Here is a 19,270-nt window from a genome sequence, read left to right as displayed (position 1 = left end):
TTGGAGTGGGGTGGGGCAGACTGGTAAGCAATGGGTGGGCTCGAGCCCTTCTTGTGTCTCGCAAGCGAGACGCATGCTCTAGCACATGCACTTGTTGGCTCAGCCCTAAAAATCAAATCCATGCTGCAACATAAAGCAGCTGTGGCCCTGAGGAAGTTTCAGGCTATTTCTAGTGGTACGATCTCACCAGTGCTTGAGGTTTCCAGGGCTACAGCCCTTGCTTGAGCAATTTATGGTGCAAAGCTATGGGGTAATACTGACATATCCCCATTGATTCTGGCAGAAAATAATTTTATCAGATCTACGTTTAACTTTCTCTTAAGCACTCCTTTGGTCCCCACTCACTTTGATCTAGCATTGAACAAGGTTAACTCTTTAGTATCCTTAAAGATGTTGAAATATTGGATACGAATCTGGACAACAGCTGAATTAGCCTCTTATCATGACGCCTTAATCGAACTCATTGAGCTAGATGGAAAAGTGTGTACCTCATGACTTAGTAAGATTAAAATTCTTTGCACCTTTATTGAAATGGAAGAAATATGGCAGAGCCCATAGATACAGTGTGAAGAAAAGCTTTTGGGAGTGTATGTCATTTAAACTTTGGAATGATCAAACGGAGGAGGGTCTCTCTGCAAAATTTCTCTAGCATAAATGTATCCCTATCTGTGAGCCTTATTTAAATGGTATTAGGCCCAGCTATGCCAAACACGCATATAGTAGGTTCAGATATGGCAATCTCCCTCTTCAATCATTTACATCAAAATGGGCAGAGGACTTTTCTTCTTCTGTTTATTGTCCTTTCTGCCGGACCACTTTGAAGTCAGAGGATCATTTTTTGTTGTTGCCCAGGATGCTTGACTCCAAGAAAAAGGCGGATTGCCCCATTTGTAGGCTATTAGGCATAATTCATTTTTAGGAGACTGCTAGGTTCATGAGATGTGACACCACTGAGCAACTTCTTTTTGCCACTTCTAGTTATTTATTCTGAGTCTGGAGAATTAGATCAGGGAAACTTGACAAACCCTGATAATTCTATTTAAAGATCTATGCTCCATTGCATTGTTCCTTCTGTTCCAATTATGCACTTTCTCATTATAAGTTGAGTTGTGCACTTTAGTTACCATTTTAAAGGTGCTAAGAATCTCTGTTTATGTATTATCCCTTCAGATTTTGTCTTTTGAGCCAGAAGAGTACCTATTTTACATAGGCTTCCTGATACGGGATCAAAAATTTAACCTATAAGACCCAGGCTAGTTGCATAACATCTAGCAATTACTGACAAACAACTTGTATTCTCTTGAATGTTGCAGGTACATTTTAATATTTTAATTGTTAATTGTTTTTACAATTGATAATAAGAGGCCGACAGAAACTTTGTAAACTTTGTAAATATTTCTGTTCTACGATTAGAACAGAAGTTATGTGTTTTCTGTGTTTTTATGTGTTCTTAACAAATATTGTATTATGTTTTGCTTTTATTGTTTTATAAACCAAAATAAAGCTAATAATAATGAAACTACTGAACTTATTTACACCAAATCACAAAAGCATGCTTTCTTGAACAAGATCTAATTTTCTGCCAAATTTGGTGTAAATCCATTTAGCGTTTTTGTGGTTTCACTGTTCAATTTTCACATGTGAAAATGAATAGAGAAAATGTGTTTGGTGACCCCCCCCACCCTTTATCTCTAGCCCTGCTTGACAGATCACCCTGAAATGTTCCAGGAAAAAGTTGAGGGGGGAATAAGAATTTTTTTGTTGAAAGTTTCTTGAAAATTTGTCAAACAGAGCCAAAGTTATTTGGAAAACAAAAATGCTTTTCCTATGGCAACGCAGACTCAACTTTAACTACCCACACATATTCACCTACTGGAAGTGTTGCTCAGCTTGGGATTGGCACAGGGTCTTGTCTGGATTTCTAGTCAGGCACCAGTCAAATCCAGCACTTAAAATGCAGCTAGATATCTTTTGAGTCAGCTATGAAGCATGAGTCATGCACCATTTTCTGTGCTTTTTTGACAGTGTATGCCTTGCATTTTTCATGCATCTGAGTGTCACATACTACTACCTTCTGGCTGGTCAACAAGTGGATTGCTCACCAATGCTTTGTACATTTTTTGTCAGAGCATGAAACTCGCTAGCCGGATCCAACTCAGAAGTTTCAAGGTGACGGCCCTATACCAGCCAATTACATTTTTGCAAAATGTGGTTTACAGATTCACACTTGCGAGGTAAAATGGCAGAGCTATACAAAAGCACTAACCTGTTGAAAGCCAGCTTAGAATTGTTTTAAATGCTTATATCTCAAAAACTACTGAACAAATTTATACCAAAAAAGGATCGCAAACTGAGTAAAATTCTACTTTCATGCCAAGTTTGGCATTCTTCCACAACAATAAAAATAATGCTTGTTGCCCCTTCTAGGTGCATCACCAGGATAAAAAAATATCATTAAAAGACATATAGAACATTATGGGGCACTCCTTGCCTAGAAGCAATGAATAATAAATGAGCAGCCCCATGCACTCTTTTATTATTATTTTGCTTTTGTTTTTAATTATTTTTTTGGGTTGTCCCAGTCCCACCCTGGACACCCACACGTTGGTACACTATTGAGGGCCGAAGGGGGAACCCCAAGTTTCCCACAGCCTGCACTCATCCTGAGGAATGGACAGGAGCTAGTGACAATTTTATTTTTTTCTCTTTTTTTAATATATGTTTTATATGGGTGTCTGGTCCCACCCAGGCCACCCATAACTGTGCAGGCTGCTGGGGATGGTGGGAGAAGCCTACAGCCACTTCAGGCCCCACTTCCAGCAACCATTTCAGGTGCCTGCAGTATCCGGCTTTGCTCCTGTCTGGTTGGGAGCAGTTTAGTCTTTCTGCACCTGCCAGGCGGGGGGAAGCCTATGTTCCCTGCCCATGAGAGTGCAGGTAGGGAGTTGAAGTGCTCCCTCCATCGCTCTTGTGGGCAGGGAAAAGGACAGTCCCCCAAAGGATGAGTCCTCGGGACACTGTCTGTCGTCGGGCCTTAGGTGATGGGGTCCCCGGTACCATTAAGTGGCTCAGGGTGGGGAGCCCCCCGCCCTTCCCCCCAAGAAATGCTTCAGCCCAGGGTGATGGGATCGCCGGGGCAAAAAAAAAAGGCTCGGGAAAGGAGCCGTGCACTCACCTCCCCTTTACTGGTGAGCCATATTTTTGCTGTACTGATGAAATGTGTTTTTAAGCATTATTGTCATCTGTTGCAGGCATTATTGCCTTTTATGCGATGTGTTAACAGTTAATTGCCAGTCACGTAATTATGAGCCCGAACTGAAAGCGAGTGAATATAATGCCAAGGGCAATTAACAACTCATAACACCTGAAAGCACGTGAGCAATAATCCTATGCACACTTGTTCCCTTACTCTCGCCAAACACAGGCACAGAAACGGGTCAACTGCCCCTGTCAGCTTAATGCCCCAACTTAAAGCTCTTATTGAACTCAGAATGCAGGCAAATAACACTAGTTAGGCCAAGCGTTCTAAGTATTGTGATTGGCTGATCCAATTACAGTATTCTATACAGGGGCTCATATTGTATTACACCTTGCTGTGTTTCATATGGATTACACCTTGCTGTGCAAGGCTCTCACCCACAGATGTGTGTCCTGATGTAATGTCGGGCTTATGGGGGGGGGGGGGGAAAGGGGGGGATGCGTGGGGTGCAACACTGAAGTCATAAGTCATGTCAGGATTCTCCAGCCATGCAGTCGCCCTGCAAAGAAAAAATAAATGTGGCTAAACTTAGGGACCATTCCTTTCTCATGTTTCTGGTGAAGATCTTGGGACACCCATTCTATGACTGGGCACCTCAATCTTCTCTCACATCCATGTCCCTAAATGATGCACTGATGTGACCAATCAATGATAAACCTAGAGTAAGATGCTGCTGGACCTGTATACTCCTACCACTCTACTCAGTGGATCCCTCTTCTTTTCTTTGTTTCACATTTCTTTATTCGGGTTCGAAAAGGAAGAAAAACAAATAGGGTATACCAAACAGTACAATGCAAAGGCAGCCAGCCGAGACCATTACACACTTGGGCACACATGGTATACAAATGGGACACAGCATTGCAGCAATGCCAGGGCCCTGATCGTCCGACGACAAGCAGGCATACCGGATACAAGGGGTGCGGGGTAAAGGGAGGGAGGGAGGAACCTCAGACCCGGAGAGAAATTGGAGTGGTGAGAGGAGAGGGAGGAGAGAGCTAGAGAGAGAAAGAGAGATGGAGAGAGAGAGAGAGAGAGAGAGAGAGAGAGAGAGAGGAAGGAGAAAAAATTGCAGATGAGTGAGTTATGGAAGGAGGAGGAGGAATGGGGAGATCCGAAAGGGGTGGACGGAGACCAGAGGGAGGTAAAGGAAGAGGAGTGAAGGTAGAGTCGGTCTCAAGGAGATGAAAGAGGGGCGCCCAGAGGCAGGCCAGAGATGACCGCAGTGGCCCAAGGAACCGCCCGCTGGAGTAGGATCCAAGCCCGGGGAGCTGCAAAAGCCCAGCAGACCCACTCATTGTTCAGCCAGCACCGATCACTCAATGCCCGCCAACCTCCAAAAAGAATGCCCAGGATCAGGGGAAGATCTCAGCTTTGTCCCATAGGTTATAAATGACTCACTGATACAAGGCTGTCAGGTACATTGGCGAGAGCCACTCCTCACGCGTGGTGGGGAGCGCCAATGCTGTAGAACACAGTTCTTTGCTGTCCAAGTGCCTTATGGAGCAGCCAGCATTCATGTTGTGACAGGATTGGAGAGTCTGTGAAATCGTGGAGTAAGATCAAGGGTCAAGCTTTTGGCATAGGATCGACCGCCCCCCAGACGGGCTGGACAGTGGGGCATTCACAGAGGACGTGGACCAGGTCACATCTTACACAGCTGGTGAGCCAGAAGTTGCAGTGGGGCAGGAGCTCCGCCACCTGTGTGGAACTCTCTTCTTGACCAGTACCTGCATATAGAACCTGGCTTTGATGAGTGCAGGAGAGCATTAGAGAAAATAATTTTATTGCTTCAGGAGCATCTGGAATAGAAGTTGTGCAATGAACAATAATGTGCGGCATCCAGTGGACAAAATTACGCAAAGCAGCTTGTGAAGAGGAGAGGGTTGCAATGGGGAACAGCGACGATAATAGACAAGCTTAATTTAGATTTGGGAAGAGTAATTTCAAACCTTAAAAAGTAATGTGAATATTAAAGGACAACCAATAAAAGTCAAAGTGATGCTTTTGCATTATGTTGCCTGGATCAACAAAGTGAGCTTGGTGGGCTAGTTTTGCTAAAAAAAAAGGATGAACCAGAGGTACCCACCCTCCTAAAGACCAAACAGATCAAGATAAGCAGAAATGTGAGAATCTGAAGACGAATTCGGGGCCAATTAAAAGTGTGTGTAATTGCTTGTGTATGTGAGCGTTTGACTGTGTACACATATGAGAATGTGAGTATATGAGTGAGTCTAAGCGTGTGTGTGTGAGTTCAAGTGTGTGTATGTGTACGTGTGTGCCTATGCGTGCCCGCATGCATGCAGAGTGTGAAGACAGAAGCTCTTTCAGCCATACAATCAGTATTCAAAACCCATCTCATGAACAGACTGCCATGGCAAGCTGCCACCAGGCTGAACCAGGAGCTGATTCAATGTAACTCCTCCTCCGTATGCAATCTGTCAAGGGATCTCAACAAACATCATATGCCATCGTATAGGAAGAGCCAGTTTCACTGCTGATGGAGCCTGTGGGCTGCCTCTGCTAGAGCCGGTCTGCAGTGCTAGTGTTTGAGTTCAGAGAGAATGTGTGGTAGAAGCTCTTGTGGTTCCTGTCTGCAGGGCCAGAGTACGAGCCAACAGTGCAGCATATGGTGTACAACCTAGAGTGCAAGAATGTTACATGCTAACTTGTTAACTACAAAATCAGGAAACCGAAATTCACACTCCGTTTTAAGGAATAACCAGTCGAGCGTCCCCATCAGCAATCAGTATTCCTCTGCCTCCCTCTCCCTTATCTGACAAACAGAGAATGCCTAGAAATGATATAAGCATCCAGATTTGTAAAGAATGTACCTTGAGGTCCAGATGGGCGATATTTCGTGTGTGCATGTATGCCACGCCAGCCAGGATCTGCTCGATAAACATGATTGCCTCCACCTCCATCATGGCGTCCTTTTCTGCAATGAAGTCGAAGAACTCGCCACCTCGAATTCTGTGAAGCGATCAAGCACAGAGAATGAATTCCAGAGGGGAGAGTTTACCACAGTGTAAACAATATAGTGTTTTGTAAGTCAATAATACACCTTCACAGTAGTCTGGAGCACAGTTCCTTTTTGTGGATAGACAATAATGATGCTCCCTCAATGTGTTAACCTTGGTATCCTTAACAATGTTGAGGCACCAATAACAAGCCAATTCTTGGCTCCATGGGGTTGATGGTCACAAAGGTATTACAAGGTAACATGGAGCCCACCAATGCGCTACAAAATGGCAGCAGTGATAAGGCACGTGAAAATGCATGACTGCAGAACAGATGATATATGAAAATAGAGATTTTACTAGGAGATTCACAAACACATGGGGTCCTTGAATGAGTAATTATGGACTTGACATTCTCATCGTGAGCACCTTTTCAACTTCCTAAACTGGCCAAACCTCCAGTAGGCATTAATACACCAAAAGATTTACATAGAAAAAAAATGTATAGGCGATTAGGTATTCATTTGTTGATATGTCAGTTGACAAAAATACTAGAGCTGCACAAGCAAGCAAGATAATTTATACGAGGTGGGAGCAGCCCCGGGCGCTCATTGTAGTGTACTGAAGTCAATATTATGTTCTTGAAGGCCTGGACAGTGAATTTCTCTATAAAGAACTTCAAGAACAGCACTGTACTGTTGCCCTCCACTGCAACGTTGTGTACACTAGAAAACAAGAGAAGCAGAAAGATCTTTTAAACTAAAGTGACACTTGCCTCATATACCTCAAAAGAGCATCAATACACATGGAAGTTTCAAATTGTATTAAAGCATGTTCATATTGTTTTAAATACAGTCTAGTGATATAACTAATCATCTTTAATAAGAAAGTAACATAACTACTCAACTGTAATAAGTTATTATGGTTGAGTTGTAAAATCACAATTCCTATTACCTGGGCTAGTGGGATAGGAAAGGCAAGCAACTGAGCCAAATTTCAACTGCACTTTTTAACAATTAAACATATTGCTAGGTCTTCAGCTCTCTCTAATCTAAACTGTTCATAGGGTGAAATATAACATTCATTATCAGAAAAGGCAGGTAAAGCAATATGTTTGACAGGAGGGTTACTTACTGCACTGCTGAAGTTTGTTACAAGAAAAAACAAGTGTTTGCAAAGCAATGGGTCTCGTGTTTGTTCAAATTAGAGCTAGTAGTGATGTAAATTCCTAACTGGACTTTTCTTACCACATAAATTGGAATGAAAAGTAAAATATTTGACATAAGCAAGCCAATTCAAAGCGTCATGGCCGCCATGAGCATGAGCGCGAAGGAGAGATACTAAAAGAAAAAGAAGTTTACTCGCAGTCAAACATATCAGCAAACGTGCAATTACCCATATATCAGTGTCGATGGCCAAGGCAGTAGCAAAACTGCTTCAAGGATGGATGAACGTAATGCATTTGCCGTGATAACAAATGGTTTTTGAAAGGCAAGAGCATGAACGAGTGATAGTGCTGGTTGCGAGGTGGGAGTTGTTAAAAGCCCACAGATAGACTACAACAGGCCAGATTGCTTGCACGCTCAACCTAATGATATATGAATATACATGCATGTTAACAAAAGTTCAGAAGTAGAACTCTTATTACAAGTGACATGCTTCAAACTGTTTGAAATATATTTTGCCACCAATTTATTTACACAGAGCAGATTTCTGGTTACCTTTTTCCATTTGCAACCACAGTTTTGTTTTATAAACTGGAACAAGAGATCAAGGATTTGACGATGACTGGAGGAAGGTGAATAGTGTCCCTATATATTACAAAGAATAAAATGTGTTCCTCCACACGTTCTAAATATGTTGCAAATCACCTTGGAGCCATGCAACTTTTTCAAGGAACTTGGCCTTCAGTCTCCTACCTCTATGTGGTTTTGGAACTCCTTGGTGACTAACAAAACCTTTCAAATCTATAGTAGGGTGTACTTTATCCCATGTGTAGTTTATCGGAGTGCACAATCTGCTGATAAACTCCGATTCTTTGCCTTCATCCCAGAGGTAGGCTCTGGCATCATAACGCACATATAATAAGAACATTACATCCGTTCTCACTTGTAAGAATTGCTTACAAGTGAATAGTGACGTCCTCTACACCTGCTCTCAGGAGACTACCGCCATTTTTTTTCTCAGAAGCTTTTACAAAAAAGGGTGTGCATTGGGCCGAAAACACTCATTGTGCACTGGAAGATGAAGACAAACGTATACAACTTGATTTCAGCCTCTGGGCAGGGGGAGCGCACCAAGGCATAGCGCACCCCCAATACAGGTGTGGGCCGGATCGGACCGGTTTCGGCCGACAGCCCAAATGTGGCTGCCGCAAAAATATTTTAAAATCTCGCTCACCCCGAGGGGTGAGCCAATTGGCTGAAGGGGGTGTGGTGCGGGCTCCCAGGTGACCAGCAGGGGCAGCTCGAGTTAGTTTAAAAGGGGGACTCAAGTCCATCTAGGGTCAGGTTGTTTTCTTAATCCTGGGCTGCCCCTGACGATCGACGCACTCCTCCAGAGGACTGGAGGAATTCTTTCCCACCCACCCATCCCCAAAGAATAGCAGGATTAGGAAGACGTTGACCTTAGGAGGGAAGGAGTCATGTTTGGGCACAAAACAGGTGGATAATAGAGGGGAAACCAGTGTGAACTATTTGGGCTATTTGTTTGTAGGTATCGATGCGGTCCCCCACCTGTGTACCCCATCACAAGGCTTCACTTCGATTCTTGCACGGACCTTGCATTTAGATGACATACTTTGCTAAAATAACCACAAAGTGCCCTGTTTGCCTGCAAAAACTTTACCAGGTGCAATTGGGCGAAATACCACTGCACGTTTTGAGCTTGCAAACTTTGCCATGGTTGAAGACACGTGCGATTAATACTTAATTTACCATTATGCGAAAAACAAGTCAGAATGGTGTCGCAATAGGTCCAAATATAAATTGAAGGTATGCTCTTACAGCGTGTTTATGTATGGGACTCATAACGAGGCCCACAGACTGAAAGGAAATGCATCGCAGTCTGTCCTGTGGATCTGTTTGTATGCAAGGAGCTCTCGTTTTCACTGCACTTTCAAAATCCTGTTGTGCCTGAACAAACACATTGAAGAGATGTGTAACCAACAAGAATGTATTTCATTGTGCACCAGGCAGCGATGTATGCTTTATAAACATAAAGAGCTCAGTGTGGACGCACTTTTCAAAGTCAGGATCGCTACCCAGCCGTGCGGGTCTATTTTTAAGGGGCCAAATGCACGGAAAATATTTCTTTTAAAAGCAATCGATTTGCTTTTTTTGTCAACAGCCACTCTGTCATTCTGTCAAAACAACTTTATTAGTTTCATATGATGTTCCACAACCAAAGGTGGGGTCCTTGTGATGTGCAAAACATTCACCTTTCTGAGCAACAGCAAGAGGGATTCTGGGGTTTGTAGTTTGGTTGTTAACATTGTACATTTTGCCTCAAAACCGTCACTTTGCAGGGAGCTCATGGTTAGAAAAAACAGCGCTAGGGCCTGATTTAGAGTTTGGCAGAGGGGATTATTCCATCACAAAGGTGACGGATATCCCATCGCCATATTACAATTTCCATTATTGTCTATAGAACTTGTAGCATGTTGGACGGGATATCCGTCATGTTTGTGACAGAGTAACCCCTCTGCCAAACTCTAAATTAGACACTAAAGGTGTCCCACTAATACTTTTGGCAACTATGGAAGAAGGGCAACAAAGTCCACAAGAAAGTTGTGAGGCAGAAGAGGTGTTTACTGTGAAGAATAACATACCCCAACCATGCGTGAAAAGAATGGAGCTTTTTACCTAAGGATTTCGCACTTTATATTTTCACAAACTCTTTACTGACTGATGCACTCAAACATTATACACACACACACACACACACACACACACACACACACAGGTAGATAGATAGATAGATAGATAGATAGATAGATAGATAGATAGATAGATAGATCCACTGAAAAAAACAAAAGTTAAAGTGACAATATAGTTAGGTGAAACTTTCAGCACCCCCGGTATACACAGTGTTGTATTCAATTAGGTTATTTCAAATGGTGCAATAGTTTTATCAATCATGTCATAGAATATGTCATCAGTGATGTAATATATTGGGAAATCTGTAGTGCATGGCGAGGTTGCAGATTATGGTTACCATAGCGCCCAAATTAGAGTTACTATAGATAACTATAACTGGTGAATTTCAGAGATTTTTTTTTGTTGAAAATGTTATATTGCCACTGATATTTTCACCCAACTATCACATCACTATAACCTTTGGTTTTTCAGTGAATTTCTAGTTTTTTTAATGTAAATTAATATTTCAATAACATAAGTAAAGCAAGCCCCCACCAATTGGCAAGCAACCCCTGAAGGGTTTTTTTTAACTGCAAGGTTTTCTTTAATGTAAAGTAATAGTTTATCACAATACATAAAGCCAAACCCCTGCCTGGCAGCCAGCCCCTCGCTGGCAAGCAACCCTGGGCCCCTCACAGCCTTTGGCTGTGCGAGGTGTGGGGCTGGCTACAGGACCAGGCCCAACATCCAACATCCAACAGGCAGCCACCTCCCTGCTGGGGGAAGGGGCGAATGGCCCCCCTCCCCAAGAGACTATTGGCCCCAGGGACCCCCATCTCTAAAGGCCTTTTGCTTTTATAAAATAAAGGGGGTTCTCGCAGCCCCACCTCCCAGAGCCTCTAGTGGCCCTGGGGACCCCATCCTTGGGGTCTATTGTGTTAATAAAGAGAGAAGGCACATGCCCCCCTGAAGCCACTACTGGATCCTAGGACCCCCATCCCCCAGGGCCAAAAATATATTACTAGGGGGCATGGGGGCTAGGCTGCCATCGTCTATCCTTTAGAGGCCCCGGAGACCCCATCTCTGGGGCCAAAAACATTTACATGAGGGGGTGCGGTCTCCCTTCCCGAGCACAAATTGGCCCAGGAACCCCAACACTCACAGCTATACACTAATTATAGGGATGGGGGCACATGGCTATCACCTCCAAAGCACTAAGAAGCCATGGGGACCCCATTCCCAGGCCCCAAAACATTTTTTTTTTTTACATTTATCCACAAGAGTACCTTAACCCCAACCACTCAGATATACAAATATTTTTGGGGAGATTACTATCTCATAAAATAATGAACGGATTTACATCAACTTTTTTGGAAAGTTTTGTTAAGATTTATCAAATGGCGCCAAAGTCATTGAAAAACAAAAAAAGGCATTTCCCATGAAAATGCTGACCTAACTATAACTACCCAGTGTGGACCGCCACTGGGGGACGGGGGTGGTGAAAGGGGGGAGAAAGAGGGAGAGAAAGTGTTGATCAGCCACTGCTAGAGTTTCCATATTTAAAGTGTTTGTTATTCTGCTAATAACTGTGACACCGTTTGATGGCTTTTCATGAAGCTTTCCAAAATAAAAATCACCCATCCCAGCTTCTACATGGAAAGTTTCAGGGCGATTCGTCAAGCAGGGCTAAGAAAAAAAAGGGAAGCTCCCATAACACTATTTCCCCACGTGTTTTCCATAGGAAAACTTAGACAATAATACAGGAAAAGTGGCCGAAAAGAATTACACAAAATTTGTCAGAAAGCTAGATCTTTACTCAAAAGATATGCTTTTTGCGATTTGGTGTAATTCTGTTTTCGCGTTTTTGAGAAATAAAGGTTTAGTAGATAATTGTTGCTGTGAGAGGCCAGAAGTAAAAAGTAAAAATGTGCATTTTTATTGGTCAGGCCTGAACAATCTGGTTGACTGCTGCAACATGAAGAATGTTGCGACCAACATTGCAGGCCTTGGGGACTCAGTTCCAGAGTCCGAAAAATATTTTGAATAAGATACAGACTGGGGTAGGTTTGGGATACCCTGAGCCCCTAGCCCCTGTGGGGCATGCCCAGAGGCATCCCACAGGGACCAAAAATAAAATAATTGTCATCCCAGGGGTATCCAGCGGGACCCAGTGTGGCTCTGTGTGGTCTGCCTGACTAAGAAACAGAACTAAGAAAAATGATAGCCAACTGAGAACCCACTCCCAGACATAATACTTTGCGTAAAGAAAAAATCTAAGAAAATCACTGGAAAAAAAACGGGTAAAGTGGTGTTATACATGAGGAAGGTAGTAAGATTTTAACTTACCTTAAAAAAAACTTAGAAATTCATTGAAAATGACCTACAGTTTAAAAAGTATAAGTTGCACTGCAGTAATGCACTGCTTATTACATCACTGATGACATCTGGGATCTATGGTGGTGCAAGCTAGATTTACCACAGTTGCCTATAACATGCGAATCACCCTGCATTTTTGATTTTTATACGGTATTGCTTTTTCAGTGGTTAAGATAAAATTGAACAATCTTCCTCACGTATAACATCACTTTAACCTCTGGTTTTTTTCAGTGAATAGATATATATGTAGGTAGATATCTGCGTATTTGAATATAAAACAGCATCTCCTGAGTGTTCCCCCAAAAAGAATTCACTGGGGGGTTACTATATTGGATATAGCACAGCCAATGTCTTTGAATTTTTGGCAGTGACACGATAGGTTTCCTTTTTAGGTCGAGGGCACAATCGCTCTGGCCTGTTGTAATCTATCTGTGGGCTTTTAACCACGCACACCGCACTCCCATCACTATCACTCGTTCATGGGCTTGCTTTAAAAAATCCTTTGTTATAATTGGTAAATGTGTTATGTTTGTTCCTCCTTGGGGTGGTTTTGTTACTGCCTTGGCCTTCAACCCTTTTACATGGAAAATTGCACGTTTGCCGATATGTTTGACTGGGGGAAAACTTTTTGTCTCTCCTTTGCGCTCATGGCGGCCGTGGCGCTTTGAATCAGCTTTCTTATGTCAACTGTTTTACTTATCATTTTCAATTTATGTGGCAAGAAATGTCCAGGTAGGAACTTACAACGCTAATAACTCTAACTCAAGCAAACACATGATCCATAGCATTGCAAATGCTTGTTTTTCTTCCTATTCATATCACCATCTGCTTCTGAATATAAATTAAATGTCCTGCAGAACGAAAACCCAGAAACCACTAGTGCAAAATAAGTGAACAGTAAAATAAATTGCTGCCTACGCTGATAAAGTGCTTCATAATATGTTCCTGAATCCTCGGTCTGCAATATAATCTCACATAAAACATACAATGTTTGATAAAATCTGCCAAGAGTAAACTTCATAGTAAACAGACTGTTCAAAATAGGGTTTCTGGTTGGTGAGGGTGTGCACCTCAGCCAGGCAGAACCCACCCCTTTAGTCAGGGTGAGTAAGTTATACATCAAAGATAACCTGTGCTCACCCCCTGGGAGCTTGGCGCAGAGCAGTCAGGTTTATCCCCAGATGTCATGTGTGAAGCATTTGCGCACCACACCTACACCAGTGAAACAATGAATACACCACAAAAGAGACTCCACACAGAATTATATAAAGCTATACACATATATTGTATCTTGTGCATAAAACGTAGGCCAACATTACATTATTCATAAATACTGTGAACACTATGCACACTATGCAAATCCTGAGTCTATACTCATTATCTTGGTTAGACAAGCATACAATTGTCATAATTCACAACAACAGGGCATGAAGTGCAGCAGAAGACACATGCATCACCATGTGTCACAAGTACTGGGCCTGTTATGCCAACTCTGAAGTGGGGCTCGTTTCCCTGACATGCAGGCTGCACTACATACAGACTAACATCATGGCATGACCTGTAGCAGTTTGATTAGAGAAAATACCTGGTACACTCACAAGTTTCCTCAAATGACCACGGATCCCCTTAATGATTGTGAAAAACAAGGTAGCACGTTGGAGCCATATACAAGGCAACTACTTTGCCAACAACACGTATCATTTAATCAGTTTAAGGTTAATCTCACTAGTGATGCTCCCATCGCACCAATGATCGCAACGTAAAGGTTTAGTGAAAACCGTCTACTACCAAGGGCCGGGCGTGCCGGGGCTTCTACTTGACTTTTTGTAGGGATAATAAATTCCCACTTGCTGGGAGCATCCTGCACCAATCCCGCGCTGCACTTGGGGGCCTCTGTTGAGGCTTATCCGTGGTGGAGGGATTCCGGCCAACAAAACGTCCCTGGAGCGGGTGTTTCAGTCCTCCAGTGATCTCTCGAGGCCAGGCTGAAAAGGGGGGGCCGGCTCCGCAGTGAGCACTCGGCTTGGGCGCACGGTACCTATCCTTAGACCAAGCCACACTGGTTAACCCCTGGCATTTTGGGCTGCCCCTCCCTCACTGGCATGGCAATCATTCTCCCTCAGTGTGGCGCCACCAAGAGAATGCATGCCGCACCTCTTCCTAGGACGACAGCACAGATGGTGGACGGGACCTCTCGAGGGGGGGTTCCCTCGGCACAGCAGTCGCTTCAAACTAAGCCGGCATGCTGAGCCCAGTGCGAGGGATCCCATCAGGGGTGCTTCTCTCCTGGCGGCTTGGACCGGTGGGTAGGGTTTGTAATCCATGTACTTCTCTTGTGGGCCCTTGATGAAGCACTCCATATGCACTAGCAGTAATCAGCAGCTCTTCACACTCGTTAGCAGGAGTGAGTAAAAGTTGAAGTACTCACCATGCACCAGATTAGAGAAGGGAACTAGTAGAAAAAATATATAACGCACTCCCACACGTACTACATGTAGGAGCAGGGGGGTCCATAAAGCGCTTACTAAGCACTACCATTACACCCATCGGCCAAGAAGATGGAGCACTCACCACTGGCTAATGCAGGAAGTTAGAGCTGTCAGCCTAAGAGCCTCACAGCAGTCTGTCTAGTGCAGATGCTTTGAGGGAACAGGGGTCAGTTAGTCAGCCCCTGGAGAACACCTACAGTTGGGGGCAAAGCAGGCAGGTCAGCCCATCAGGACAACAATGGTGCTTCCTCCTAGCAGTCCCACAGAATCTGGTGACCCACAGTCAGGGAGCAGCTGCCAGCAGAGCAACAAGCAGCAAAGGAATCCTGTGAGTCCTTTATGCCAATCAGCAGCGGCAGGTAGCAGGGCAAACAACAGAAGAGCAGCCAAAATGAGTCCCTTTGCAGCTCGGCAGTCCTCCTGGCAGGGGTTCAGTCCCAGTTCCCAAAAGTGCTCTTAAATCATGGAGTCAGAGCCCCTATACTTATGCTAAAAATGCCTTTGTTCAGGGGGTGACTTCAAAGGAACCATTTCAGGTGACACACACACCCTTTCAACCCAGCCCTGTCTCCAGACATCAATAAGGGGTATTCAGCCGATTGTGTGAGGGCAGGACACTGCCTATTGACATGTAAGGTGTGAACAACTCTCTCTCTTTCCAGCCCAGGATGACTATCAGTATGCAGATGTCTCTTCTGTCACACCCAGCTCCTCCTGTGTGATGGCTGTCTGGAAATTATGCACCAAGTGTAGCTGTCACTCTGCACCACATGTGGATTGGAGTCAGGGTGCAAAGCACTAGAGTTATAAGCACAGAAAAATGCCCACTTTCAAAAAGCGCCATTTCTGAAATAGTAATGTAAAATTCACCTACACCAGTAAGAATTTCTCGCTGCCATTCCAAACACGCCCACACTACTCCTCACAGATCAGAATTACCACTTAGACATATATAAGAGAATTCCTAGTGCAAACCTATGGGAGGAGCAGCACTCAGTAGTGAAAAACAAAATAGGCTGCTTGTCACCTTCTGGGACACATAAAAATAAATGTCCTACCTTTTACAAACACATAACCCTGCCCATAGGACTAACTCAGGCCTACCTTAAGGGTGACCTAAGTGTTGTAAAAAGGGAGTTTGGGCCTTGGCAAGTAGTTTGACTTGCCAAGTCAATGTGACTGTAAACATCAGATGCAGGCACTGCAGTGGCAGGCCTGAGACAAGTTTGAAAAGCTACTTCTGTGGGTGGTGCAATCAGCCCTGCAGGCCCACTAGTAACGTTTAATTTACAGACCCTGGATATATGGTATACCACTTTACAGGGGACGTATAAGTAAATTTAATATGCCAAACAGGTGTGAGCCAATTATACCAAATTGTAGGGGAGAGAGCACCTGCACTTTAGCACTGATTAGCAGTGGTAAAGTGACCAGAAACCTACACCCAACAAAAACAGGGTCCGAAAAATAGGAGGAGAAAGGCAAAAGGGTGAATATAACCCTGCAGGAAAGGGCCATTTCCAACACTGAGAATTTCACAATGGAAATCCAATAGCCGTCATAGACATAGTCTAAGCTGTATCATAACAATTTCTGTGAACACTTAGAACTTTTGGGCTAACAACCGTAAGACATCTATCCTACCACACAATTTCTGAATTTCGAGTCCAGCATTAAGACATAATCCAAGCACCCCAAGTGCGACATGCAACCGCAACTCCAAGTTTATTTAAAATAACAAAATCTAAAAGGAATCAAGTTAAAATTCAGTATGTCTCCCTCAAGATTTATCAGTGACATTTCAGAAAGTAACAGACAAAATATAATGTGGATGCTCTTACACATATTCACATAGTCACTTCAGGCTATAAGATGTACATGATATAGGTATAAATGGTCAACTGGTCAGTTTGCTCACCACCTATTGAGATAACGTAGAACCCATATTGAAGTTTTTCTATAAAAGAATAACTACAATCAAAGGGATATCGGACAGAAGGCAAAACTCTTTGTTGTGCCTGATAAGGGTGCTAGTGAAGCCCTTCACACCAAGAACTAACAAGTATTGACAGAACTGATAGGTATCACCTTGGCATTCTATAGTCTTTACAATGGTTGGTAGCCATGCTGCAAGGCATAGGTGATGTTGTGCAACATGGCTAAAAACCATTGTCAAGGCAAATAGATCCCAAAGGCGAGACCTATTCACTTTGTCAACAGTTGATTCTGGTTTTATCTGACCACACGTGCCAGCTGATACATGCCAGGTGTCACACCATCAGCCAGTTTTCAATTTTTAGCCAGTAACACTTTGTATCCTGATGTTTGCTTGTTGGGACCTGTAGTTTCTATTTCCCTTTTCTATTTAAGGGCCTAAATGTTCCAGCATTCACAGTGCAGTTAGCTAAAAAGAAAACACTGGATGGAGGTGTCCAACACATGCCATGCGGCCATTTGGCAGTTGTGCATCTCAGTTTACACCCAACACCTCTGTGAATCCTATATATGCCCTTTTTAGGTCCTATGATAATTGCCTCATTGTTTTTTCCTGCCTTTCATTGGGTTTTGTTCTGTCCAGAGAGCCCGTACCTTGCTGCTTAGTTTGTTTTCCTGCTGCAGTTTTATTGGAGTTTAGTCCATTTTGTTTGGGTTCTTGGACAGTTGTATTTTATGTAAAAGTACACAAATACCGGCGCTTGAACGAATCAGTTTGGAATTCACCCTGTTTCCTTAGTGAATTTGCTCATGCCCCCCCACCCATTAAGTTTCAAAATCGGCAATTAATACTTGTATGGTGGTGTTTTAGAGAAAGGTCTTCAAACAATTTTGCTCTGAGCCCGCCAGAGTAAAAGGCCATCTTCTAAAACTTTACAGCAAGGATTGGGAGGCTGGGAGTGGGAGGGAAAAGTGGATGTGGCTGGGCTGATGAGATCATTTCACAGAGGCATTTTCTGTTGCTCTAAATCCACAACAATAGTGAGATTTATAAAATGCAAATTGATCAAACATAAACAGGAATTGAACAAACAATTCAGCTCCCCATACTTGGGGTGTTGTTAGCCTCTCATAGTGCTGGGCCCCAGTGTAGCTGCCCCTGCTGCACTATGATAGCTGCGGCCCTGAGTAGTAAGCTATTTTCTCTGCCTCTTTCACCTCTTCCCCCACATGCCTGATCATCACTCTAATCTCGAAACAAGACGTCTGTACCTTTTTCATATAGCTCTAAACCAGCCTGAGGACATTAGAGCACTTAACATAACCATCAGTGCTATTACACAAGTTTAGATCCATTTTTAGGCATGTGGAGTTTACATGATTTGGCTGGAGGATGGCCAAATGTTGTACCACCTTTGGCCCTTGAACCTGGTTTCCCAGATCCAAAGCCAGCAGCTCTCCCTGTTAAGCTACATCTCCTCCTTTTCAGAAAAAGATGAGCTTCCACCCCCTTTCTGGGCAGCAAAGGTGCCCTTGAACCCAATCCTAGCAAGGAAAATGAGCCACATATGCTGTTTTTTCAGCGAAGACGGTCATACTTGTGATACAGTGGGCTGCTCAGAACCCTGCACCCCAAAGCTGCTGCACCTGCTTCACTAATGATACCTACTGCCTTGCGAAGTGTTTCCTCTACCCTTTGTTGAAAAAATGGCCCTCATCTTACCAATCCAACAACCTGACAATAATCTTGACACCCAAATAAAGTGTCCCCTCTGCTTCAATTTTACCTCCCCTAGGCCATTACTACAAGACACAAAGCAACTGGCAAAGCTGGTGTGCACTGCACCCAAATGCAAGTAAAGAACCATAGTCCAAAATGTAGTTGGGATTTACTTGGATGTCATCCTGATGGGCTCCGCTGCCTCTGCGCCTGCATCACCAATGATACCTACAGCTCTATGAAGCAGGCCGCCTGTGCTGCCCTCTCTGCTCTGTCATCACTCCCAGGCCTGAGGCACAAAGCAGGCCTTCTGCCCCATTGTGTAAAAAAATGGGAAAAAGAAAAACCCACATCTCTCCCCAACCCTGTTGCTTGGGCCCTGTACTGTGCACAGCAAGCGTGACTAGGGCCCTAATACTAGCAAATGGCCCCACTCTCTTTTTCGTGGTAACACAGCTATAATTGTGGTGCAGTGGCTCTTCACACCCCTAGTCCCAGTGCCATGTCATGTGCTGCACCAATGGTAGTGATGACCTTTAAAGTACCCCCATACATTGCTCCTTACCTACCGGCATCTCTCAGAGGAATCAGTCCCTGTCCATTTGTAAACAAACAAATGATCCCCCATATATCTTTGACATTACACATGGACCTGACTAATTTCCTCTTTCTCCTGG

At 43.7% G+C, this 19,270-nt stretch overlaps 1 protein-coding gene across 6 annotated transcripts in view; it reads right to left on the bottom strand.

Moving 5' to 3' along the window:
• Positions 1 to 19,270, bottom strand: part of LOC138268326 (death-associated protein kinase 2-like) — a 430,402-nt gene that overhangs the window by 64,493 nt on the left and 346,639 nt on the right. For all 6 annotated transcript variants that reach the window (XM_069217857.1, XM_069217856.1, XM_069217855.1 and 3 more), the window contains one exon: positions 6,091 to 6,229. In XM_069217857.1, the coding sequence (XP_069073958.1) occupies positions 6,091 to 6,229 (139 nt within the window). The remainder of the gene's footprint in view (positions 1 to 6,090; positions 6,230 to 19,270) is intronic.

This window comes from Pleurodeles waltl, chromosome 12, assembly GCF_031143425.1.
Source record: "Pleurodeles waltl isolate 20211129_DDA chromosome 12, aPleWal1.hap1.20221129, whole genome shotgun sequence".
Lineage (NCBI taxonomy): Eukaryota > Metazoa > Chordata > Amphibia > Caudata > Salamandridae > Pleurodeles > Pleurodeles waltl.
Note: the sequence above shows the minus strand (reverse complement) of the source record. Positions and strands in the feature narration are given on the sequence as shown.